Raw genomic sequence first — 25,162 nt, 5'->3', positions numbered from 1 at the left:
CAGGGTAAGAGTCCACCAACCCGGCAAGCAAAAAGATATGTATGTCCACAAGGCACATTTATTAACATGATCCTTATTATCGATATAAAAAATCGTCGAGATACAGAGAGTGTGTATACAGGAGATAAAAAAAAAAAGAGAGATTTATACCGAAGTCTCACGCGCGTGTGTGTGTGTGTGTGTGTGTGAGTGTGTGCGTATGCATGGATAACAAACACGTGTATACCGCGCGCGTGTCGAGTGTCCGCCGCAATTCCTCCGAGGAGATGCACACACGTGAAGACAAAATAGAATATAAAATTTCCATACTGAAACGGGGGGAAGGGAGGGAGAGCGGAGAGACGCGGCGTCGAGATAACTGAAGAGAGAAGAAACAAAGAAACCGAAAAGACAACTAGGCTGCGCTTTAGCTGACGGAATTAGCACTCGCGAAGGACACCTCCACGCGCTGCGGTACGCACTAGGTACTAAAAGAAAAAAAAATCTCCTAAATGCAACCCCGACGGAAACGATGCGAAGGCGAAGCGCGCGGTCCTGCTGTCTCATTCTTGCTTTACGCTACTTTACAGTCTGTGAACGTGATCTCCTGCCGGATCTTTACACGTCGCATGACACCAGGATACTTCCTGCTCTTCGATTCACTTCGCATCGCTTCGCCACTGTTATCTATATCTCTATGGTATCGATTAATGCTATGTAAAGCCGAATCGGAATGTGCGATCCCGATTCCACGGTATCTCGAGGATCTCGAGAAATGCACGCCCCTTGAACGCTTAATCGCAGGACGCTAATCGTGCGAATTATCGAGAAACGGCTCACCGAGTCGCGAAGGGGAAGGTCTTCCTTTTTGTCCCCTCCCTTCCGTCCGAGCTCTTTATCAATGCGCTCATTTCGGGCGCCGGCACAGTTTCGCAATTAGCGGCCTGCGACTATAGGAACGATTATTTACTTGCGTCAATTGTGCTCGACGTTCCTGCGAGAGCGACCCTCGGTTATAACCCTCGAGATAACACACACCGTATCTCGAGCACGTTACGTTATTTCATTAATAGACCAGAAACCGGACCGAGTGTGTCCAATTAATGACAGATACTTTCGTTTTTACTTGGCAGCTGCTATAACGGAGATAGAACTAAAGAGGGATTACACCAAGATACTGCTACTCTCCGACCTCTATGTGATAATGCTACTGCGTCCTGTGCGAGAAAAAGTGGTCCCATGTAAGATAATTGTAGGGATAATTGCGCGCATGTGTGACGGAGAGAGAGAAACAGGATATACGGGAAAGAGAGAGAGAGAGAGAGAGAGAGAGAGAGAGAGAAAAAGAAAAAAAAGAGAGAAAAAAAGAGAAAGACACTTACGTTTACGAGATTGCGTTACGGCGCAACCGGGGAAAGGAGGAACGTGAGGAACACCTTCCGAAAAGGAGACAACATCCGGGGTGAGTGTGGACGTCCGTTACGAGCTCTGTGATATGTACACGTGGTGATCACGTGCGAAGAAAAAAGATGGATCGGACCCCAGATGTGTGTAGTCAACGCTCGCGAAACGACAGATGGAAAACGGAGGAAAATGTCACGCGGTATTGCAGACAGAGGAAAGAATCTGTTTCGATTAACGCGACAATGGACGAAGAGAGACATTTTGATTGACGAAAACGGGATTGCTGGTTCCTTACCAACCAAATCCAAGATCCTTCGGGAAATAAGAATTTTGCTTCTTTTAAAACAAGCTTTGCTCGTTCATCGTCGACTCAGCAGAGAAAATTCTGCGCGACTGCGATGTAAGATTCGCGAGTCTGCAAGCTCTTAATTTGGAACTACGAGCGCACGCCGAATTCACGAATCTCACAGCAGTCGCAAAGTAGCTGTTTCTCTGCCGCCACTGTCGTGTTAATTCAACCGAACAGTTTCCTCCGTGTAACACCGCGTGTTATAATATATGCGCACGTCCCCTCACAAACCAACATGACATGCAACAAAGTTGTTTTATGTATACCTCTGGACATAATATCTGCGAAATAACGATGATGACCATTTCGCGCGCGCGCGCGCGCGCACGCGTGTGTATGTATATGTGTGTGAAAATCTATACTACCCCATTATTCTAACATATTAATCTAATACGCGCGTGTGTGTATGTGTGTGTGTATATGTTTATAAAAAACGTGGCAAGAAGACGAAAGTTTACGGCACTTCGCAATATGTGCGCGACGGAACCAGGACTTCAACTTCACGGGGGAGAGGATCTCCTTACTCGTCTTCTCTCTGAGCTTCCGCGAGCGTTTGCACGCATCGCGCTGTTATCGCTATCACGAGGGCTACGCGGGGAGTGGAAGTAGTGGAAGCTTGTTATTGACATGGCAGTGCGAGATACAACAGTCGCGTCTACGAACGGAATGTACCAGCGGAGGAAGAGGATACCATCCCTCTGGTGAAGCCGACGCTCGATTCACAAAGTAGTAACAACAAACAGCCGCGACATTCTCGCGCGTCTCGATGATCCTCGTCGAACTACACTATCGCGAGGTATATTAGGCCGCAAGCCCAGCTTGGAAAGAGTGAACACCGCCGACACCAGAGTTAAATCACAAGCCGTGAGAGTGTACAACAAGGTCGGCGTTTGGTCCCGTTTTCCTAACTCCGCCTATCCCCCTTAATCCTCCTTCAAGATTTCTCGCCCAAGGCCCCGGTCAAATGAATGCACACAGTCATCGTTACCAAATGATGCGACACTTACATCGCCCGTCGCACATTTCACGGTGAACTTCCCTTTCGTACGTGCTGTCGCTCTTGGTATGTGTATTGTACGTGTTGTACGTGAGTGTATACGTGTGTGTACATGCGTGTACGTGTTCGTCTTTCTTGGCAAGTACAACCTGTTGTTCCAAAGAATCCAATTTGCTACTTCTCGCGTACGTCAACCCTTGATTTTTAACCGAACTTGTATGTCTACTTGTATATCGAATCGAAGCTTGTATGTCACAATTCATGGGGGAAAGGGGACGACAAGACCGACTGCTCGCCAGGAACTTGACAATAACGACGAGACTTTGTTTAGATTGTAACATGCATGCACCGAAGAAATAGATGCCACGTGTGTATAAAAGAATCTATTATACCTCTGAAATAGAACTTCAGAGCATATAACATTGGATGGAATGTCACTTATTACTAATAAAAATATTCTTATCAAAATATATATATATATATATATATATAAATCATTCTTATATAAATATATATATAGATTTAAATATATGTGGTGTGTGTGTATATATACACACATACATAGATATTTGTGTACAAATGACTGTTCTTCCAATCATATCGACCGGTCGCTAGATTTTGGATCAATAAACATGCTAATTGCGTACTTCTCATGATGGATACCACTTCAACGACATATCGAACATTGAATTCAAGAGCGTATCTATGTAAAGTACATGAGCCTTGAGGAGATGCTGAGTATCGACACGATACAACTTTCGTAGTTTGCACTATTTTTCCATTTGGTTCTATAGAATTGCAAGTGTTTCCACGAAGTGAAAATATAAGTGTCAATGAATTTAAAAACACCCATATTATGTAACAAATAAAGAGAAATTTCGTGAGGTATATATATTGAACATCGTGTATTAATACTGTATTAATGTAGAATATAGAACAGAATTACCGTACTAATGAAAATCTAAGTATTCCAATTTGAAAGTTAAAACAACACACAAAAAATATATATATATATTTCTAGAGTTAAATACGGCATTAATACTCTCATCTGAAATAAAAAATTTCTCTGTCCTTGATATAACATGTGGTACTTTTAAAATCATTAACATCTGCATTCTCATCTGTAAAAACACTTGCGATTCTATACATCTAAATAGAAAAACGATGCGAATTACAAAAGCTATGTTATGTCGATCTCCAGTATCTCCTCAACATTTACAAATAATTGTCCGTGTGCAATCGCGCAGATACGCAAATATAGGCAGAAACTGAATCTACTCAATATGACGCTTCAACATTCGATATATCGAAGAGGACATATCCGCCATAAGATGCAGCTGAAAAATATGAATTCGATGGCCCGAAAATATAATTTCCAACCGGGATCCAGAAACGACATATACACCATGATAGTTTCGAGACATTTCTCTATGTATATGTAGGAAAACGTATATACACGTATCGTGTAATTCTGAAGAACCGGACCGATAGTCCTGTGCTTATCACTCTTCAAGGAGAAGGCACTAGAGTGGCGAAACGAAAACATTTGTTCCCGTACAACATGTCTCGACGACACGACATGTCTCAGGTATTCCAAAAAACGCGCGATTATTGAAGGAAAAAAGCGTATGCGCACGCTGCATAGAAAATTATGTACTACTGTCAAACTTAACGTACTTATCAAAATATGAATGTATATGCTGCCTATGTAAATATTGGAATCGAGGAAAATTAAGTCGTTTCGCGAATTACGCGTTAAGTACCGTTGCTAACCTTATGTAAGTAACGGCCGAATTTGTACGAAGCGTTCCCGAACGTTAAGGTACTTTATATATAAGTATATAACAGAGAAGGACAAACTCGTTACTCTCACCGTAACGTGTCTTCACGAGAAACATGATGAAGAAACGTTTTGTCAAAAACTCGCTGGCAAAACATGGAAAACGGAATGTCGTGAATATCGCGTGAGCGGACACCTCGCTCTGAGAATATAGCGTAAAGCCACCGACGAAGCAATGCGCAGCATTGTCCTGGGGAGCGCGATTACTGCGCGAAGCAACGAATCGAAAAATATATGTTCCTAAATATGAATATATAAAGGAATCGCGACCAGTAACTTCCTGTTCGGCCAAGAACGACGTGGTCCATTCTGTCCACGTGCGGAAGCTGACGCATTAAGGAGGAAAACGAGGACGCTGGAGGATCCGGAGAAGAACACCGAGCGGCCCGTTCCCGACGGCCGTTGCCTCGTCGGCAACGGCGAAACGACACATCGTGTTTGTCTCAGCAGTGTCAGATCTGAGGATAAAACTGCGGAGGATAAGGCAAGGCCGGTGTGGCGGTCGGAGCGGCGGTGGCGTGAAACGCGTGCGCTGGAGGTGCGTGCCAAGTGGCAGCGCGTTTCGCTACGCTGCTGGCCGCGTCGGCGGGGAAGGCGCTCTCCCACGTTCGCTTCAGGCCCATCAACGCGGCAGGGTTCAAGGACGTAGTCTGCATGATAGCAGGCGGCAGCAATCCATGCGCCGTGGGCGCGCGTAAGATCGGGATACGAGGCGGAAGAGGATTAAAGAGCAAGAACGGCGTCGCCGGAGTCGGCGGTTGCGCGACCGCTGCGGCGTGGTGGTGATGAAGCGCGGCCACCGCGGCTGCTGGGGGTGTCACCGCGTAAGCGGGTATCTGAGCTTGAGCCGGGCTCGACGCGGCGAGCGCCAAGGACTTGCTCGTCGCTGCCGGGGTAGGCGAGGCGGGGTTTGAGGTAGGAGGCGGATTGGACGCGAGAGCCATTAGCCAAAAGTCTGAATTCCTGATAGCCGCCTGCGCCTGGGCCACCTGCGCCTGGGCCGCCTGCGCTTGGGCTACCTGCGCCTGTGCTACCTGAGCCTGCACCAGGGTGTGAATGTCCCACAGTTGTGGCGGCGGCGGCGGCGGCTGCGCGGCTGGTACCGGCACAGGCACCGGCGTCGGCGGAGGCGGATGTGTCAATGTCGCGGGGGCTTGTGTGGTTAACGTACCGGGTGATGGTAGAGGCGTGGTTGACGGCGGTGTTACCGCACCTGTCAATACCAGACTCATATCGTCGCCGCTGCATTGGAAGACTTCGATGTAACGCTGCTTCTTGCCGAAGATCATGTACCGATGGTGCCGCTGCGTAGCGCATGCGTACGCTGACGCCTCGCTGTCCATTTGGATGAACGCCTCGCCGGATGGCTGACCCTGGTAGAATAACGAGAAACGGAAGGAATAAGTGGAGGAACGAAGCTTCGCAAGAGCGTCTCAAAGTAGGACTATTGATATGTACTTGAGCATTGTAAACCATGTGGACGCCCTGAAAGACGATATTCTTCGAATGCTCGCCCATGAACTCGAGGATGTGCTCTACCACCGCTTCGTACGGCAACCCGCGGAGTCTCACGCAATCCTTACGTGTGCCGCATGTAATAATGTGCTGAGGTATTATCGAAGGTAGCTGCACGATACGCGGAGGTGGTTGCACTACTTGCTTCGGATCGATCGCCCTGTTCAGTACCTGTGCGCGTATCAAAATCAGAATGAGTAACATGTACGCACGTCGTCGAGATATTTGCTCGCTCCTACTCACTTGTTGCACCTCCGCTGTCGTGCTCCGGAAAAGCTCTATGTACCGACTGCCGATGCAGTCTCTATGTTTGCTCAATGCCTTTACAGCGTCCTCTTCCTTGGCAAACAAGACGAAAGCGTCCCCAGTCGCTCTGCCGTCGGGCTTCTTCACAAATAACACCCCATCTTCGCCGTCGAGCACGTGGCATGGCTTTTGTCCGGACAGGAAGAACTCCAGCTGTGGGGAGAGGAAAGCGTCGAATGTGTACAGCGGCGACAAACGGACACAGAGCGTATGTAATCGAGAAGCTTAATTTTCGCATTATTAATGCTATGTAAAAGAATCTTTAAATCGTTGAAACAATTATATACCACTTGTTTAGCAACACAATCATACGGCAAGCCCCGCATTCTAACGATGACTTCAGCCCCGCGTGACAGAAAAGCGTGCGCCTCCCCGCTCGTACCACCAGCAACGCCAACAAAATCCTCTCCGGAGGCTTTGTAAACTTCTATGTATCGTGCACCCATGTGATGTTTATGCCGCTTCAGCGCCATGTCTCTGTGTTCTTTATTAATAAACCGTACCAACGCTTCGCCGTTACGCCTTCCCATAGGACTTAAACAAAGAGCTACACCACCCCTAAAAAAGTTATTACACCACTGTTAGCGTATTGTTGCGCTCCAGCGACCAGCCTTCTCTCTCTCTCTCTCTCTCTCTCTTTCTCTCTTTCTCTCTCTCTCTCTCTCTTTCTTTCTCATTATTTCTCTTTCTTACTGTATATTTATGTAATATTGCGAACGTCGTTAGACGCGAATTCGTGAAGATAACGATATTAAGAGGACTCTACAAGAGTTCTAATGTCGAGTTTATCACAGTTAGATCCATAGAGCATACGAAATCCATGACTCCAGATAAAATGCTTATCACTATATACAACAGCTATGAAGCAAATAGAAGAAGACCTCTGAAGTCGTATTTGTTATGTCATGTAGGAGAAACTAGGGCGAAAGGGAGAACGACAGAAGGAGCTTGTGCGCTTCTAAGTGCATTATAGATGCGCTAAATATCAATTACCTGCTTTACACAGATCCATGTGGCTTGTGCATAAATACCAAAAAGATAGTTAGGAGACAATTGAAACGTTTTCTCGAGGTTTCGTTAGTCGTATTTCAAGATTGTTTCTATAAATCTCAACAGCACTACTTACTTGGCGACATTTAGGCCACGAAAAAATTTGGCGATATCTTGATCCGAGGATTGCCAAGGAAGACCACGCGCTCTCACTACACAATCATTCTCCACCTCCTCGTCTTTGGAGCTGAGGGCCGTGTTAATATATTAAATAATGAAAAAACACGCATATATATAACGTACAAGCCCATACAAATTTTTCAACTTACCATATGCCAGGTTCTAAAACGATGTTAATCACTTCTGGGTTTTGAAAAACGTGACCTGAAAAATATAATTATAAATTGTCTTAATCAGATGTTAATTACACATATTAATTACATATATTAATTGAATTAAATATATTCAAACAAAAAAATGTAAATCTCAGGCTTGTTTCTCTCTTTCGAGAGAGACGTTACCTTTCTTCTTTTTATATTTTCCGCATTTAAAAACGAAACTAACGTACTCTCAGAATTTGCAGACGAGAAGAGAAAATAAAAAGATCGCAAGCGCAAGTGCAAAACAGCCGGCCTAATCGAGAGTGTGACGAATCTTGAGAAAAGTAACTTTAAGAATCGAACAACCTCGGGAGCGTTTCCTGCGGATCACTTAACGGTGCTCGATTTCAACACAGAGTCACTCGCAAGAGCGACAACATTTCACGCGGCTTATCCTTCATACGAGTGAAAAAAAATTTGATCCACGAGAAACACTTGGTGTAGAACACGCTGTTGTGTATGAAACATCGCGTGTAAACATAAAAGCATGCACAGAGCTTGCCAACTGCCGATTGGCTCGTCAGAGGTCTGTGTGTCAAGCGGCAGCCGCCTGCCGCTTACTTTGTTGACGATATTTTTCGTTTTTTATCTGAGAAATCCTTGAAAAATATCGCTCACGATAATCGCCAAAAACGGCGGCAGGTTGACGTGATTTTACACGATATACTTCAGATTGTATCTACGGCTTTTCATCGACTTGTCACATTCCGTCTCTTCTCTTCTTCGGTCAATTACGCGAAATACTTTATTTTTGATGAAAAATAAATGCGCGCGCGCGGGCATGTAAAATATTATGCAAATATACGTTACGTTACTGCGGTTACATAATTAACGCGATCAACTTCGTACGAAATATATCGCTATTGTGGAGGTGCAATACTGACTCTCAAAACATTTTAAACTTCTTTTTTTAGTACAGTTCAGAAAATGCGGAGCGAATGTCCGGTGAGAGGACTCAACTATGACTATGGGACTTTTTCAGAAGAATTTCTCGACTGCGTTCCTGGAGACTAGGAACAACAAAAATGTTTGGACCGTTTCGAAACTCGGTATATCGTGCTGTAGAGATACAACAGGCGATCAAACACAGGGAAGAAATAAAAATATCAAACATGAAGACACGACACCATCTTTCACGAACGTATAAACCGGCGATTACGAGCGTCAACAATTGCGCGATCGTCGTCTAAACTTGCGCTTATGCGTTTCCTCCGTAACACTATATCCGTCCGTTTGTCTCCGATTTCTCCGAGCCGGGCAAAATGGCCGATTCGATTTGCAGGCTCAGCGGAACGCGGCTCGTCGACAAGTAGAAGTGCGTTTTGAGGAATGCACGCGGCTTATTAAATCGGTCGTCGATTACACGACGCGCAATTTATCGCGCGTTTTCCACCGCGCGCGGCTCCGATGCTCCGAGTTCGAGCGGAGAAATAAATCGCGATAAATCACGATAGGAGCGACAATTATAGTGCAAAAATAAAAAGCCGATCACGTGTTCCCCTGTGCGTTTCCTCTCTCGGACGGACCAACGGATCGTCTCGGCCGAGCTGAAACGAGCATCGTCATTATTATCGAGCGCGCAGCAAGATGGCAAAAGATCGACAGGATCGATACACGGTGTCAAAAGCGCAAGGCGTTTTTTACGAGTGCGTATTATCGCGATAATATGCGTTATCTGCCGTTAATGTAGCTTTCCACAGGTTGAGTGTCACTGTGATAAGAGAGCTGGCGCTCGAATCTCTGCTTAGAACGTTGCAGAGTTTGATCGACACTAGTTTGGATGCAACTGCAGGAACGACGAAGATGCGACAATGGCCGGGGACAATGGTCTTAAAAAAAATCAAAAGCGCCTCGAATTTGGCTGAATTTCGTCGAAGAAAAATCATACTCGTTTACTCGCGAATACTCGTCAAGCGCGAAATTCGTTTTCCTCTTTCTTCGCGAAGAAAAGAAACGTCACGTTTCGAAGATATCTTCCGTGCGAACGCACTCGGGAACGAGCCTCTCCGATTCTCGAAAGAGCAATTAAAGAAAGTAATTCTTCGGCGAGTACCGGCTTAATCACCGGCACGATCGCAACCTCCAAGGCCGTCGCTGCTGTCAGGTGTGAGCACACTGCACAACGTTTGGAGAAATGAGAACGTTACATTGCGCGTGTATCATACTGCAGTTCGTGCGAAATTAAAAAAGAAAATAACGATGCACTATTGGTTTTTTTTTTCAGGAAACATCTTGGCTGTTGAAATATAAGAAAAAGATTTGAGTGTGCGGAAGATAAAGATTGATGAAACTGATAAGCTCCAGGATCGAGCAGATTGCATCGATCACATATCTATTCTATCTGCAAAAAAATGAAACTCAAAGAAAGGTACATGAAGAAAAACACACATGCTTCACTCGAGCAAGTGTCCTTTGTTTTAAACCTTTCATGAATTTATCATAAGCATCAAATTTACTCAAAACACATTCTACATCTAAAGTTCCAAGTTCAACATCTCCATCAAGACTGCTCAATGAGACCATTAAATTCAAATAAATATTCAATTTGCTCTCCGCATGCGATGCATAAATTTTATAACATTCTTGGAAAAAAAATAAATTCTTCTTTTGAGCACACGATAATGAGCTTTCACGAAATTTCTAATGAGTATATAGCAGGACAACCACCGCTTGAAGAGAGGACAATGAACTGAGTAATCGCTCTTCTTAACGGTAGAACGACATTTTTCTCCGCGCAAATGCTGTTTCGACGCATTCCTCGCAACGTCGACAGACACGCCGCATCGTGTGTGCGTTACAAAGAAGAGATATTTTATCGGCTTACCGTCCTTGATCATTCTCTGTATCACAGTCACCATGTCCTGTATCTCTTTGACATGAAAATCATTGTCCGTGTCCGGCGGCAGTCCGAAATCTGATCAGTCGACGGTCAAGGAAACAGATATATTTTCTTTCTTTTCCCTTCTCGGCTGCGCGATAAAATCGACTTTCATATCGTGACGACGGAGCCACGCGCGAATAATTCACGCGCGACTCTCCGCGAGAAACGGCGAGAGGTCGGAGCACAATCGAAAGAGCGACGCGCAGCCGCCTACCGCGACCTTTGCGCCCGCGTTGCTGATACAAATTCATCAGAAACGGAAATCGTCGCAGATCGTTCTGTAGACTCTTTCGCTCTCGTGGGATCTTATTCACGCAAGCTTCTTTTCCCGCTTATCGTTCGAGATTGCAGACATTAATAATATTACAGATACAACCCGTTGCACAAGAAGAGACGAGCACGTATAAATAGTAGCAGTCTGCAAAAATTCGAGACCCACCGACTGCTCGAAGAGGAGGATGACGGAGACGCGTGAAGAAGTCTACCGCTACCAGTGACACCAGTGCCCACTGTTTCACGCAGTCTTGACATTTACGTAACAACAATGCGAGAAAGAGAGAGAGAGAGAGAGAGAGAGCGCAGTACAGCGTCGAAAAAGAAAATTTTTTCTTTTACATCGTGGAATAAAACGGATTGCGTGACGAATAAAATCGCATCTTCGAGAGCGCATGGCGGAGGCGGTCGCGAGAGTGGAAGAAACAGCCGCGGCTATTGTGGCAAGCGTGCGTCTCGGTAAACAACGTTGCTTCGTTTGCAACGAGACGGAGGAGCTTGCGCGCGAACGAGAATACCGAGCGTTACATACCCTGTGGTTTACGAACTGGCAAATGAACGAGTGCGCTCGGGTAATGGCCAGGTAGCAGCTAAGCGGCACAAGCGTAATTACGTGCTGCGACAGCGAGTTCCTGGCGAATGGCACGCGTGTGCGCGCGCGCGCGCGCGTAGACGGGCGGAGCGCGCGAGCGAGCGGGATCGAAAACTGGAAGCGGCCGACTTGAGAAAGTTCAACAAGTCCAAATCGCAGCGCACAATGATAACATGTATACATGTGTCACGTGCGCTCGTCACTGGCCTCTTCCCGATATCTTCGTTAGAAGGCTGACCTTTAAACTGTAGCCCGATAAGACGGTATAAATCAGACACGCGCGACCGGCCGAACTCTCTTTCTCAAGTCATCTGATCGTCACCGTTTGTAACGAATATGCACGACGTCCCCTCGCCCCTGCCTCTTCCCCCCTTCCCCTGTGTCCGTCCGCTAGTCTCTGTTTTTGTCGCATCTGCGGCAAACACGGTTCGAAAAATGACCCGGCCGCCGAGATTATGGGAGTTGTGAGAGAAATTGTTGAGGGACGAAAATCGCGCGCATATACGCATATACATACACACACATCCGATTACTCTTTAAGGCTCGGCGGAGAAGAAGTCGATAAGAAAATCCGCGGCAATTGTGTCGTCGAATTGCCTTTAGTCCGAGACGCGATCTCGAAAAATCGATTTTCGAACATAGAAGCGTCATAAACACATTAGTTCTCGTTGGTTCTTGGTTTTTGATACAATGAGGGGTGCTGCTGATCAAGAGGTCTGCGCCCGCGAGATTCAATGTCGAGTATGAACGGAAGGAAACGATGGAAACGACTTTTCCTAGCCTCGCGCGATCTTCTGTATCGTCGCGACTCCATTCGCTTTCTCTCTCTTTCTGTTTTTCTTTTCTTTTCTTACGGAGGAGACACGAATATTATCGCGGTTGAGTAGGTTGTTGACGAATTCAGCGGATATCGCGCATCCGCCCGTAATAATCGCCCATTCTTTATCTACGGCTTGGAAATTGACAAGTGAAAGATGATACTTTCGGCGATTCTAATGGCGATGATACATCTGTTTTCTGGAAAGGAACGCTGCTGATGCGTGATTAATGATGAGTGATAAACATAATCACCAGAGACAACGGTAGAAGGGTATCGATTAATTTCTTTAACTAATCTCTAACGTCGTCGCTATCTGGCCAGAGCACGGCCGGTTGATAACGCTCGCAAATAAAGTACTCGGCGAAAGTAACGGAAAGGAAACGCAAATCCCCGACAAATTTCCCAGTCGGTCGTGAGAAGTGAGTTCTCTGGAAATAAAAAATTCTCAGACTCCCCGTATCGTGCAAGTATTCGTATATATGCGACGCGTACGTGACTACGCGTATACGTGCGTATATGTGTGTGTAACGTCCATAGTCCTTTCGTGAGAAGCAACGTAGAAAACTGAAGTCATAGACCGGCTAATCTTAACGTGACTCGCACTGGACCGGCGAGTGGTGAGTCGATTCGAACGTATACGTGCACATTCTCTCTCTTTCCCTTCCCCCCCTCTCTCACTCTCTCTCTCTCTATCTCTCTCTCGCACACATACATACATACACGCGCACGCACCTCGACTTAGCGCAGGTGGTCTTGTTTTATTAGCGCCAGGTAGATATAACACACGGTGAGCCGAATACAAGGAAGGAAGGCTGCGGTATACCGTATACGGTCAGCATGAATCTGAATCGAGGTCGAATTTATAGCAGGAGCTGCTCGTCTCGAGCGTTTAGAATGACGTTACTGCCCGCTGCCGCTGGTTCGCGAGAGAAATCGCAATCGCGGGATTCGAATCACCATTGCATTAGATTCAAAATACGCTCAGCGTATCAAGAAAGAATGAGGGGGGAGAGAGAGAGAGAGAGAGAGAGAGAGAGAGAGAGAGAGAGAGAGAGAGAGAGAGAGAGAGAGAGGGAGAGGGAGAGAGAGAAAGAGCACCAATGCCGAGATCAATCGCGCGAGGACACACCGTCTTATTATTCATTCTATTCAGACGCGTGATTTTGCGACGCCTTGCGAGAAACTCGAGACGTTCGGCGAATAAAATGTAAGCGAACGAGTGAGCGAGCGAGCGAGCGAGCGATAGCGACGATATGTACCCTTATCGAGTAGATTGGATCTTACTTCGGTGAATGGAGATTAAAACTGGTTGCTTCTATCGGCCGGTTACTTAACGTAAAGAATCAGAAGGTCCGGATTTCGAGAACACCAGATAGAGATAACGGAATCTTACTTTTTTCTCTCTCTCGGGCGACTCTACGATTGAACGTCGGTAAAGGTGAAGCTCGCAGTCTTCCACACCGAATCGAGCACAAAGTCCACGTGTTGCCCCCGCCGCAAAATAAGATATACCTGCTTGCTACTTCGATTCCGGATAGCGTTAAAAACTCACAGGACGACTACGAGGATCGGGAGGACGAGACTGCTCACCGTGGAAGACAATGCTGATCGCGGGCCCAGACCGATCCTCTCTTTATCTTCTGATCCAATCTTCACCTCGGACAACGATTCCGATCGATCGATCGATCCGCCGCGAAGAGCTTCGAGTGTAAGCGAAGACACGTCGAGACTCGGGCTGCAATCCGCGGACAGAGGCGCAGCGGCGAACGTGGCACACGCACTTGTGCCTCGTACGACCGCAAAGACCGACTCTGGTTGAGACACGGCGATCGGGTGGATCGTGTCGTCGGGGACCGCGTCGTGTGTGCCTCCGCGCGTCGTGCACTTCCGTCGCGCCGCCTGACGGCCACGCCGCGAGAAATTCCTCGCGTAGAAATACACAAACGGCTCGGCCCGGCACGGCTAACAACTTGGTCGGTAGCGCCGGTAAATTATGATAAAGCGATTAATACGTCGTTAATATGTCGTTATATTAATCGGCTGATCGTACGCAGTGGCAGTGGTGTCAGATGTGTAATCCAACCGTTTCACGAGCCGAACTCGGTGCAAGAGCGAGAGAGAAAGAGACCAGAAAATTGTTCTTTGGAGATGCAAAGAGCCTCGATGATCAAACCGACGAGACCGTCTTTGATCGTAGACTTATACGCATAGACTGAACACTTTACGAGAGGCTGTGAAGTTTTCGTGTGAAAAGGATGTCCTCTGCCACAGGCATTAGACCTTTGTCTAGCTTGAACTATTGGGCTAAAGCTAAATAAAGATAACATGCATATGGACAGTAATTATATATAGCTGTCCTTCACATCTTGTTTTCGAAGCTCTCCTAAGAAAGCGCAGTCTATGCATACAAATCTACGTCTGCGACGAAATTAGCCCTCGCTCGACAGTCGACGACAGTTTATACGAGTCGATGGCGCAAAAAGGATACATTGTAACATCTCCTGCACTCCGAGGGTCGATAACTCGCCGTGAGAGGAGTAGCACGCCACAAAGTCTTTTCGCAGGTCATAGAAGTGGTTGTAGTGCTCCGGTAGCTCGATGTCCTTGTTGCAAGCTTCGGGATGCAGACATTGTCTCATGGGCGCTTGGCCGTCCACCACGAACTTTGGTGTCGCGCCAGATGTGACGCAGGACATGGACGACCACCAGCTCTCGAACTTTAAAAACAGAAGAAACGTCGCATGGCATTAGACAATCTCTCGTTTCGATCTGTGATTATTGTATTGTATCAATCATATGAGATTATGATATCTTTTTTAATAGACATTTAATAGATGATACTAGGCATATTTAATAGACGATAATAGGCACGACGACACACCGACTGCCAGTACTGCCAGTATCGACGCGCCTCTTAGAGGGAGTAACACGTTCACCGATGCTGCTCGAAAGAGTTCGAAAAAACGGCGACTCAAGTCGCTGAGTCCAAAGCTAAGGAAGCTACAGAAATTTTTCTTTCTTTTTGTAAAATCCAAACCTAAGATTGACATTTTCCTATCTCTTTTGCAACCTTCTTTCAACTTTTGTTAAAAACATTTTTGACAAGATTTTTTTGTTTTCAATCATCTCAATATCAAGTTTTAAATATTGAACACGAAATAGTCAAATTTTTTCCTCTTGGCAGTTATATGAATGACATGGAACAACACGTGAATTTTATCAATTTTTTCCTTTCGCGAATCTCTCGTTAAAAATAAATTTCTCTCTTCTCTGTAGAGCAAACAATCGAAAAAAAAAATAATAACTTGCAAGCGGAGACTCTGGTTTGGTAATAAGTTTCTTTCGCTTGTCACCGACAATAAGTACCTGCTCTATGGCCTGCTGTAGAGGTATCCCATGCTCCCGAAGGTTTCGTTCAGTCAAGGCTGGAGCATGTTGCAACGCTGCGTCGTTAATGATCCCGCTACTTCCGGCAACCGCTGGGTTGTCGCTGCCGGTCCCGGGTGTACAACTGTCTTCCATTACCATCGGTCGCACGATGTACTGTTGCCTGCCTAGCACCTGCAACGAATTAGTCGCCTTGTGAGCCACTCGTGCGCTTTTGCTTCAGGGCACGCGAGTACCCTCGTGTACTTTAAATTTGCCTTCTAAATTCATGTTCGCACTTATTTGTACAATCCGACGCCCTTCGATTCCCGTGTGTTTTCTTCGTTGTTACATTTATCATTACCATTAATCTCTGCATAATTATCTCCAGCTGCGGTCATCGTTACCGAGTCCCATACTTGTTACTGAATGTTTAAAATTCGACAAACCCGCCTTCTTTCTTTCTCTCTTTCGATTTCGATCAAGATGCAGAACCAAGCGGTCGGACATGCGGCACGGCACGGTCAAGGTCACGCGCCTTCTTGCACCTTGAACTCGACCGATGCATTCCATGATGCATCGATAATGCATCGCGATTAGCGGTATTAGCGCATAAGCACGCACGCACGCACGCGCGCCCGTTCGTGCACTTTCGCGAGCTGCAGCGATATAATGATTGCATATCGGAAGGGGCGGTCTTTTGCATCGTGCGACACATCGGCGCTCTGCGATCTCTCCTAGGTCGGCATCCGTGGTTTAATCTTAGATTGAAGATCGTCTTAAGTTTACCTTCTGGTGCCCCATAGTCAATAAAATTGCCCGTACGGTATCTTAGAATGAACTTGGAGCAATTTTAAATGTGCGCTCTCAGACATTTGTACACACGCAGATATGTCACCTTTCTTCAGCGAATCGACATCCGGTTGATCGCACCGTTGGTATGCGATGATAAAGGAACGATATATCTCATGACCGCGGATCTCAAACACGAGAGAGAGAGAGAGAGAGAGAGAGAGAGAGAGAGGGAGAGAGAGAGAGAGAGGTTTGCCGTGAGTGCGTGCGTAATGTATTAAGAATGCGTCGTCGATGTTCTCTGCTTGATAATTCAAAACAATGCCCCACAACGTGGCCCGTGTGACCATCCGCGAGGTCAAGGTCTACCTCTAAGGAACCGCACGCAAGAGAGAAAGATAATTCTAACGAGCAACCGTAGTGGAAGACCAAGTAAAAAGAAAGCAAGAACGGATCACAGCAAATATTTTTGAATGAATCGTGTAAAGTCTATCCTTGATTATTGGCTGTTATGTGGAGCGAAATGAAGCGAGCGTATCGAGGTAGGTGGTAATTCAGGAAGAGATGTATCTTATCGTAGATAAACAAAAATTTATAAATAATACCGCGTATCTGCAGGTTATGTACACGAATATAACGGGCATAGAGTCGGGATTAATCGACGGATTTAGTATAACAATTCATGGTATGTAACAATCCATAATAAGAACTTTTACTATTCAATATTCCTGTTTGGTATTCTTATGAAAGATTCACCTTTCTTTTAGAGTCGCATAATATGTTTTATAGCAAATTTGAAACTTTAAACTGTTTATGTATTTTATTTTGTTTATTATCATCTCGTATATGTATTCTAAAAGAATATTATCCTATTCAAATAGATAAATAAATTAATATCATAATCGTGCTAGCTTATCCAAAACTTGAAAGAATCAGTATAAAATAAGGAACGAAGAACTGTAGAAAAAAAAGTTTAAAATGAAGATGAAAATTAAAAAGAAAAAAATGTGCAGTTTGAAAGTATAGTTGTTGGTATTTTCTTAGAAATTCCTCTACAAATCTCTTCCTCAGAGTTGTTAAAAATTTCTTCAAAATTTAGACCCGTGGCATAAGCTGTTCATTGTGACATAGTATAAGGAAAACTTAATGCAAAGGCGGCGGCTGAAGTACAAAAGTCCCTCGACCTTGCTGAACCCGCATATCCTTTATGCAGGTATACGTAAGTACTAAATCAGCATGAGTACGCATACGTAAACGATAATGTGCATATCGCTCGTATGCCTTCAGCAAGTGCCTTCGTGCAAATATACAGCGGTGCACGGGGTGTCTCAAAATTATTAAAAACCGTCAACAAGTAACAGTAGTAGTTTCGGAAGAGATTGCAGCAAAACGCCATTTCAGCTTGTTAGTTCATACTTTTCAACCGCTCAGTCGATCGAATCGTACCTCGTAAATCTGCGAATGTTAACTACATTCTTGATTATTGCTACTACTAAAATCTATTAAGCACATACATACTTCAGATTTCAAATATATTCCGATATTCATAAATTCAAATGTCACTGCAAGCCGGTTTTCACCTATCCGGATGTATGTACTGTTCTTAAAAAAGAAAAAAATTGCAATTTTTGAGCTTATACATATTACTTTACTGCCTTGTGGAAGAATTGGATATTTGGCGCGAAATAAAATTAATTAAATTAAAATCTTTCAACTCTCTGAATAATTCAAGCTTTTATATTTTTCAAGTAAAAAATTTGGTACCTGAATTTTATTTCAATTATTAAATTATTATATGTTATGAAGTAACTATTCGATTATTAATATTACACGATTATTCAAGTATATCTACTCCAGCTATACATTTTACAAGTACAATTCGTTCGAAAATTAACATCGCCAAAGTAGCACAAGTATTTCACAAAGCAGACGATTCACGTCCGCCTCGCAGATCGTGGAAAATCTTTGACTCGGATTCACTCGGCTCGATACTTACGAACGTGGATTAGAGTATTTATAGCTTCGTTCGCGACGTGCGCGATCCGCGCCGGGAACTTAATAGACAGGTTCTTTGACGCGGCGGGGTTAACGGATCAAGGTGGTTCTGCGAGGCGATTCATCATCATCGTTGTGCCGTGCGAGCTCGCGCAGATTAGCTTCTCCAGCGGTGCCGCGTGTCGATGAAAAGTCGTGGCGCAACAGCGAGAGAGAGAGAGAGAGAGAGAGAGAGATCTCCCCTTTGCGGCGTTACGTAAATTTTGAAGTCGTTCGCTCTCTTCTTCGCGAGCGACGGCCTCCATGCGCGCGCGCGCAAAGATCCTTCAGTGCGCGCGTGAGGAATAATTTCTACCGAAAAAAAGAAGAAAGAGAAACCAGCCAAGCAGTCTTCACGAAAACGTGCGCGAACGTGCGTCTACTTTAAAACTGCACCGTAAAGAATCAAGAACATGTCCCTCGCAGGTCCGACACTTTCGCACGAACGAGCGACGCTCGAAACGGCGCATGAAAATACGCGATTCCGCGAGTCGGCCGGTTTTTGAGCAGAAAAAGATCGGGAAGTCTCTCTCAACAATCGAGGCAGCAGCTGGAACGAGTTCACGGAGGCCCGTGTAACGCTCGTTCCTGCAGCCGTGCAATTAATTAACCCTCGCGATCCCGTTTTTTTGTCCGACTATAATAATTTTCTTCAGAAAGAATTCCTTGAAGATACCTTCTAAACGTCACTTAATTTCTGTCGTTTTTCTTTCTGTTCTACGACTTTTTGCCATCGAAGGAGATGGCAAATGCGTCATCGGATAAAGTTATGCTCTATTATAAAAGTACCAGCTTTGAATTTTTCGCGAAAATCCCTACGAACTTGTCGGACAACGCATTTTATGTTGTTACATGCGGGACAGCAAGTTGAACAATGCCAGTACACAATAAATTGTTCAACTCATACTAATTCTAGCTGAGGAACATGCGCGTGTCTCTTGTGCAGGCACACGCGAGGCAACGTGAATATTTACGTAAAGGACAGTGCGCACATCGTGTGAACGGGTGTCCACGTGGAAATTATACTGTAACATGAATGTGTCCCACGGAATTCCGAGGCTCACAGCACGCACAAACAAACGTACGTTAAGAACGTACGTTAAGAAGGAACGTTAAGAGCGGCGGCGAGTCTTGAAAATATGCGATTTCAGTTTTTGGGAAAAGCCTAAAAAAAGACGAGAGCACGTCTATTTCGACGGACGCTGAAACGAGTTCCTGAAGAATCGCGTAACGCAGCTGCCGCCGCTGTGGAATCAATTAGAAGACGTGTGATGAACAATAATTCTGCGCCATGAGGCTTGCGTTAAGGACACCAACGAAACCAGCTTCCGAACACGACAGGTTGGAGCGAAATTATTCTCAAGTGATTGCTCATGTTCGAGTCATTTCGCGAGAAGCAGCCGGAGGAAAGTAGCTAATGACAGACAAGCATCATCGAGAGACGAATGTTTTCAGCGCATATTTCAGCCATCTCTCTCGAAGCTACACCTCCGGGAGGAGCGAATTTTTGTGAGATAAAAGTTTCACGGTCGAGTTTCACAAACATCACCGCACTGGAAATATCATTCGAACTGTACAGAAGAAACAGGCATGAGGTGGCATGAGAGAAAAAACAGGAGCAGAAGAGAAATCAGCGAGCGAGGTAGAGGTATGTGTGCATGTGTGCATTGTGTGTGTATGTGTGTCTGTATGCATGCACGCGTATCCCTTTTTTTGGTAGGATGTCGCAATCTCATAAAACGCCGCGCACGCACAAGGTCGAATCAAAATCGAATGTTATACATGTTTGATGTCCTTATAAATTTTAAATGCTCGACCGATCCGACAACGTCACGACGGAGACGCGCGTGGTGGGGAGTGTCGGAGGGTCAAAGGTTCCGCTTCGCCTTGGAGAGGTTATAATGTCCTACTACCACCTTGGCGTGTGGTTAAGAAACGCACCGCGAGAGGAACGAAAAAACAAACAAGAATGTGCGAACGTGACGTGCGGACACACGTTACGTAAACTGATCCGCGCTGAACACGAGTTCGGCGTTTGTGTGTCCTGCGGGAAGTGACATAATATTTGTTGCTTTAAATCGCGATGGCGAATTTCATCACCTTGGAAACTCGAAATCTCCAAGCTACCGCGTCCTATCATGTTTTTTATTTTTTCATTTCTTTCGGGAGCCATTCCTTCATTCCTATCTTCTTCTTTCTCTCCGTCCGTTCAGAACCCGTTACATTCTATCCTTATCCTTGCCTCTCGAACGCGGATCCCAGCGAGAGCTCGGATCCTGAGCCCTCGCGTTTCATATTCCTACGTTTGACCGCGTGTCTCATGCCGCTCTCGCGCACAAGACATAATTCTGATTCGCAGCAGCGACCATAGTGGAAGGCTCGCGAGGTGGGAGAAACCAACACAACACGCGAGAGAGAGCGAAGGAGGGAAAAGAGAAAAGACTTAAGATGGTGGACCGGAATGGAGCGGTCGGCCGGTCGCGAGTCATAGGGCTCGTACATATTCACCACCTTGTCGCCCGAGAATGTCGCGCTTCTGCGACGAGACGCAGATTTCCATGGAGATAAAGCGAACGATAAACGAATCGTCCGAGATATAAATGGAGAGACAAAGACAATACTCAGGTGTCGCCGCTTTTTTCGCAACGCAAACGCGCAGACTACAACATCGTTACTGTACGATTTCACAAAAAAAAGGCAATAAAATGTAATTCCTTTTTTGCTCGCGCATGCTTACGCATGCATACCCAGATGTATAATTAAGCAACGCTAATGTCGTTAACGACAAGCCTGGGACGCCAATAATATCCGCGAGAGTCACGACTTTTAATCAATCGCGCGAGCGCGCTCGAAAACCTCCGCGCTCCGCTCTGGAACGCTAGAAATTGCGTCAATCACGTGTTTATGCCACTTATCTCGACGCTCTTAGATAAAGTTTTCCCGTCTCTCCGTGCGAGAGCAAGGCGCATCGCGGTATTCGACGATTGGAACGAAATTCCGCGATCGCGGCGCGTTGCGGCTTTAATTCACGCACAGACGAGACGGCTATGTCTCTCTCTCTCTCTCTCTCTCTCTCTCTCTCTCTCTCTCTCTCTCTCTCTCTCTCTCTCTCTCTCTCTCTCTCTCTCTCTCTCTCTCTCCCTCCCTCCCTCCCTCCCTCCCTCCCTCCCTCCCTCCCTCCCTCCCTCCCCCCCTCTCTCTCTGTCAATTCTCTTTCTCTCTCTCGCTCGTTTTGCGTCCCTGAACGGTATGCGCGCCTCGAGATAGCCGCGAGAACGTTGCTGCCAGGATATAAAGTCAACGTCCTCTCTCTCGGTTCTCTCGCAAGAATACTCCGCGCAAATCTACGACGGACAACGCCGATGCAATACACAGACCTAGTCGGGCATCAAGAAGCGCGGGACGCCAGCCGCAACGAGAGGCAACTCGCCGCAAGAGAGTTATGAGATCGGTCCTGGAGGATAAACTGTGTAGCTATACCGTGTTGCCGACACACTCGGCCAACGGAGCCGGCTGGCTGGTATCCTCGACAGTAGAGGAGTTTTGTAATGAGAAGTAAACGTGAGCGTGTCTGTAAACTCGCGGCCCATAAACTCTTATCGTTGATTCCATTTGGAAGAAGATTACAGTGTAAGGGAAGAATTCTCGGTCGTGGAATTGAAACTCCTCGTCATTTCGACGAGAAGATAATGTGTATGTGTGTGTGTGTGTATGCTGTGTCGCTGGTCGTTACGCATGTAACCATCAAACTTCCTATTTACGTAAAATCCCGTGAAGTCGACGCACTATCTCGCGAAGACTCACGAAACTATATCGACCGTCCTGATTTCATCCGCGGTGCTTCCTGCAAGATAAGATTGATCGCGAGAGAAAATGAGAACGAAAGCATGTTTTTCCGACGCAATTATTCCGGAGAAAGTCGAAAAAGGTGCGCGTGTGCGTCAATCCCGCGCAAATCACGAGGTGCATCATGCTGAAAAAATGTGAGATTTTCGAGGTGTTATGTCAGGGCGACTGTTATCTAGCCGCGATATCATCATCGGCAGTCTGTGTATTATCGTCCAATTTCCTCTCTCCTTCTCTCTCTCTATGCCCCCCCCTCGCGCGTTCTCTCTCTCTCTCTCTCTCTCTCTCTCTCTCTCTCTCTACATAGTAGTCTCGTGAGAAGCGAGAGGAGCACGGCTCTCGCGGCCATTGTCCCCGATCGGGTAGCATTCGAGATATAGGCAGGCAGGTAGGCAGGAAAATAGGCAACCAGGCAGGCAAGGCAGGTAAGCCGGCAGGTATGTGACTCGGGGGAAAAAGGAAACGATCGACCAGATGGAACCCGGGCGCACTCGTGCAAGGCGCGCGCGATTCGCAACAAGGAATAAAGAAAACTAGGCGCACCTGTTGCCGCACCGTTCTAATATGCTGCCGTGTGGCGCCGCTCTCCTCCTCCTCTTCTCTCGCTCGCTTATTCAGCGGCGCCGAATTTCAAAAAGAATGAAGAAACGTCGCGCGAGTGCGACTTAAATTAGCCACGAAATTAGCGCGATATAGAAAAACAGAACCTATTTTTGACGCACCGCGGTAAGACGGTGCGTTGTATTTGCGTTGTATCGCGACGTTTCGGTCTTGCGATTACGCGGCACGCCGTTGTTATCAGTAACACGACTTGCGGACTCCTCGCGCGGAAGTGGAAGCATGAAATTTTCGCACTTGCGTCTCTTTTGTCTTTTTCTGCTCTTCTTTTCGTTTCTCAATTCTCCGGGTTGCGTCGCATCGCGATGTTGAATCACTCGGGCGCGGGCACTCGCGGCGCGAAATTACGCGGAACGCGCAAGAGATGTCTCAATCGTGAAAGGGAAGAGACATCGCGACTACTTTTACGCAAGATCGAGTCACGCACGGCGTTGCTCGTGTCTCCTCTTCCGAGGACGCGAGTTTCAGTTGTAGCGAGGGAATCGAATTAGAACTCTGAGAATCTCCAAGAGATCGTTATCTGGGAGAAACTATAATATTTCCCGAGATAAGACTAATTTCCGTCTAATTTGCGAAATACGCTCACTAATTCGGCAGTTACGACGGTATATATATTCTCGGGGGTTTGATCAATGCGATAGAGCTGCAAGTAAACAAAAGGATTCAACGATATTCAACGCGCCAATTTCCACTCCTTATTTCAGCATGCTAAATGAATGCAATTCGCGACGCGCGCACTCGTCAGTTCGTTTCATTAGGTTTTCCGGTTATATGTTTAAATTGTGTTAGACGCTTTCTTTCTATCTTTCCACTTCCCAAAATACATTTCAGATTGACGAGTCGCGACGCGGGAGAGGTCCACGTGATCCACGAGCAAAAGCACGAAATTCGCAAAGCGCCAACCTCACTGGCGACATAACGTAATCGGGCGGTCGCACCGGGGCACGTTAGATGATAGAGGTAGCGGACGACCTTTCGAGGGCGCGATGCTCCGCCCCCGTCGGGTAATTCGAGAAACAATGGCAGCCAACGACATGCACCGGCATGACCGCGCAAACGTGCCGTGTATGATGCCGACCGGCTTCCGTGAGAGTAGAAGTGCCGCATTTTGCACAACGAATTCAGCGTCGCAAGCTCTTACAATGGGCATCGCATTCAACTCGTTGCGTTCGAGGACGATTATTGTTTCTACCGCGTGGAAACAATCGGAAGGGTCTTCCACGAGTGTCTGTGTAATCTGACGGACGTTCGGAAAGCCTCGATATTTCTTTCGGCATCTAATCTCGACCGTTTAGAAACGCATGTAATTGTAAAATTTAATATACCTGATTATTCCTGCGTATATTCTATTTGAACATAAAACATCGGTTATTTATTCGGCGAGATACCGTAATCGCTCGGAACAGCGCGTATTTTGAATCAATGTCGCGAGTTTTTACTTGGAGGTCGTAAACAGTTTTTTACAATCTTTTTCGATGATTCAGAATAAAGAAATTTATCTCGTGAGATTTCTTCAAAGTTTGAGGGAATAAAATTCCATTTTCTCCTAAATACTTTCTTCACTCGTTGCCTTCTTACTTTATCCTCATTTAATTTCTAGCTTATCAATTGTTTGTTCGAAGAAAAGTTTCCTCGATTCCGAGAACATCGGCAACGGACGAGTAATGTTAAAAGTGAAAAAGCGGCTCTACTGATAACGAAAAATAATCGGAGGTACACTCGAATATGATTATTTATGGGACTGGATAAAATATATAATGCGAAATACGTCTACAAAATATGAATAATAATATCGGAACATTACCTTGTGCACGAAATTAAAATATTTGCTTAGGACTGAGAGATTGTAGTCAATGATACGGAAACTCATGAATAAATAGGAGGTCTTTATTATCTATGAAGGTGAGCTTCTCGATAAAAGCGTGGTCGACTTGTTTCGCGCTTTTATCATGCGGCTTAGATACCGAGGTATTTCACATTTTAAAGCAAAGCAAAAAAAAATACAATTCGCAGAAAAGCGAATTCCAATAGCCATGGTGGTTTCCCGAGAGAGAAACGGGGAATTTTTTATTTACACGTGCGCGCATGCGTATATTTGCCTGATTTTCCATAAAAAGCGCGATCTTCAACCAAGAAACGAGAAAAGAACAAAATTCACAAGATCGAGGGAAAAACGCAAG

General features: G+C 45.9%; 1 protein-coding gene across 2 annotated transcripts in view; it reads right to left on the bottom strand.

Annotated features, from left to right (window-relative positions):
- Positions 1-42: 42 nt before the first annotated feature.
- Positions 43-25,162, bottom strand: part of LOC105189034 (RNA-binding protein fusilli) — a 28,231-nt gene continuing 3,111 nt past the window's right edge. The window contains exons 2-11 of one of the 2 annotated variants that reach the window (XM_025303282.1): positions 15,693-15,887; positions 14,815-15,043; positions 10,585-10,674; positions 7,710-7,764; positions 7,517-7,627; positions 6,678-6,948; positions 6,328-6,543; positions 6,028-6,255; positions 5,741-5,942; positions 43-1,196 (exon numbers count right to left, since the gene is read on the bottom strand). In XM_025303282.1, coding sequence (XP_025159067.1) covers positions 1,174-1,196; positions 5,741-5,942; positions 6,028-6,255; positions 6,328-6,543; positions 6,678-6,948; positions 7,517-7,627; positions 7,710-7,764; positions 10,585-10,674; positions 14,815-15,043; positions 15,693-15,887 — 1,620 coding nt within the window. In that variant the 3' untranslated portion in view covers positions 43-1,173. Of the gene's footprint in view, positions 1,197-4,035; positions 5,943-6,027; positions 6,256-6,327; positions 6,544-6,677; positions 6,949-7,516; positions 7,628-7,709; positions 7,765-10,584; positions 10,675-14,814; positions 15,044-15,692; positions 15,888-25,162 lie in introns of those variants that run through there. The other variant, XM_019844060.2, reaches the window with a different exon arrangement.

This window comes from Harpegnathos saltator, unplaced genomic scaffold, assembly GCF_003227715.2.
Source record: "Harpegnathos saltator strain DR-91 unplaced genomic scaffold, Hsal_v8.6 scaffold1, whole genome shotgun sequence".
NCBI lineage: Eukaryota > Metazoa > Arthropoda > Insecta > Hymenoptera > Formicidae > Harpegnathos > Harpegnathos saltator.
The sequence above is the reverse complement of the archived record's forward strand: the minus strand, read 5'-3'. Positions and strand labels throughout refer to the sequence as shown.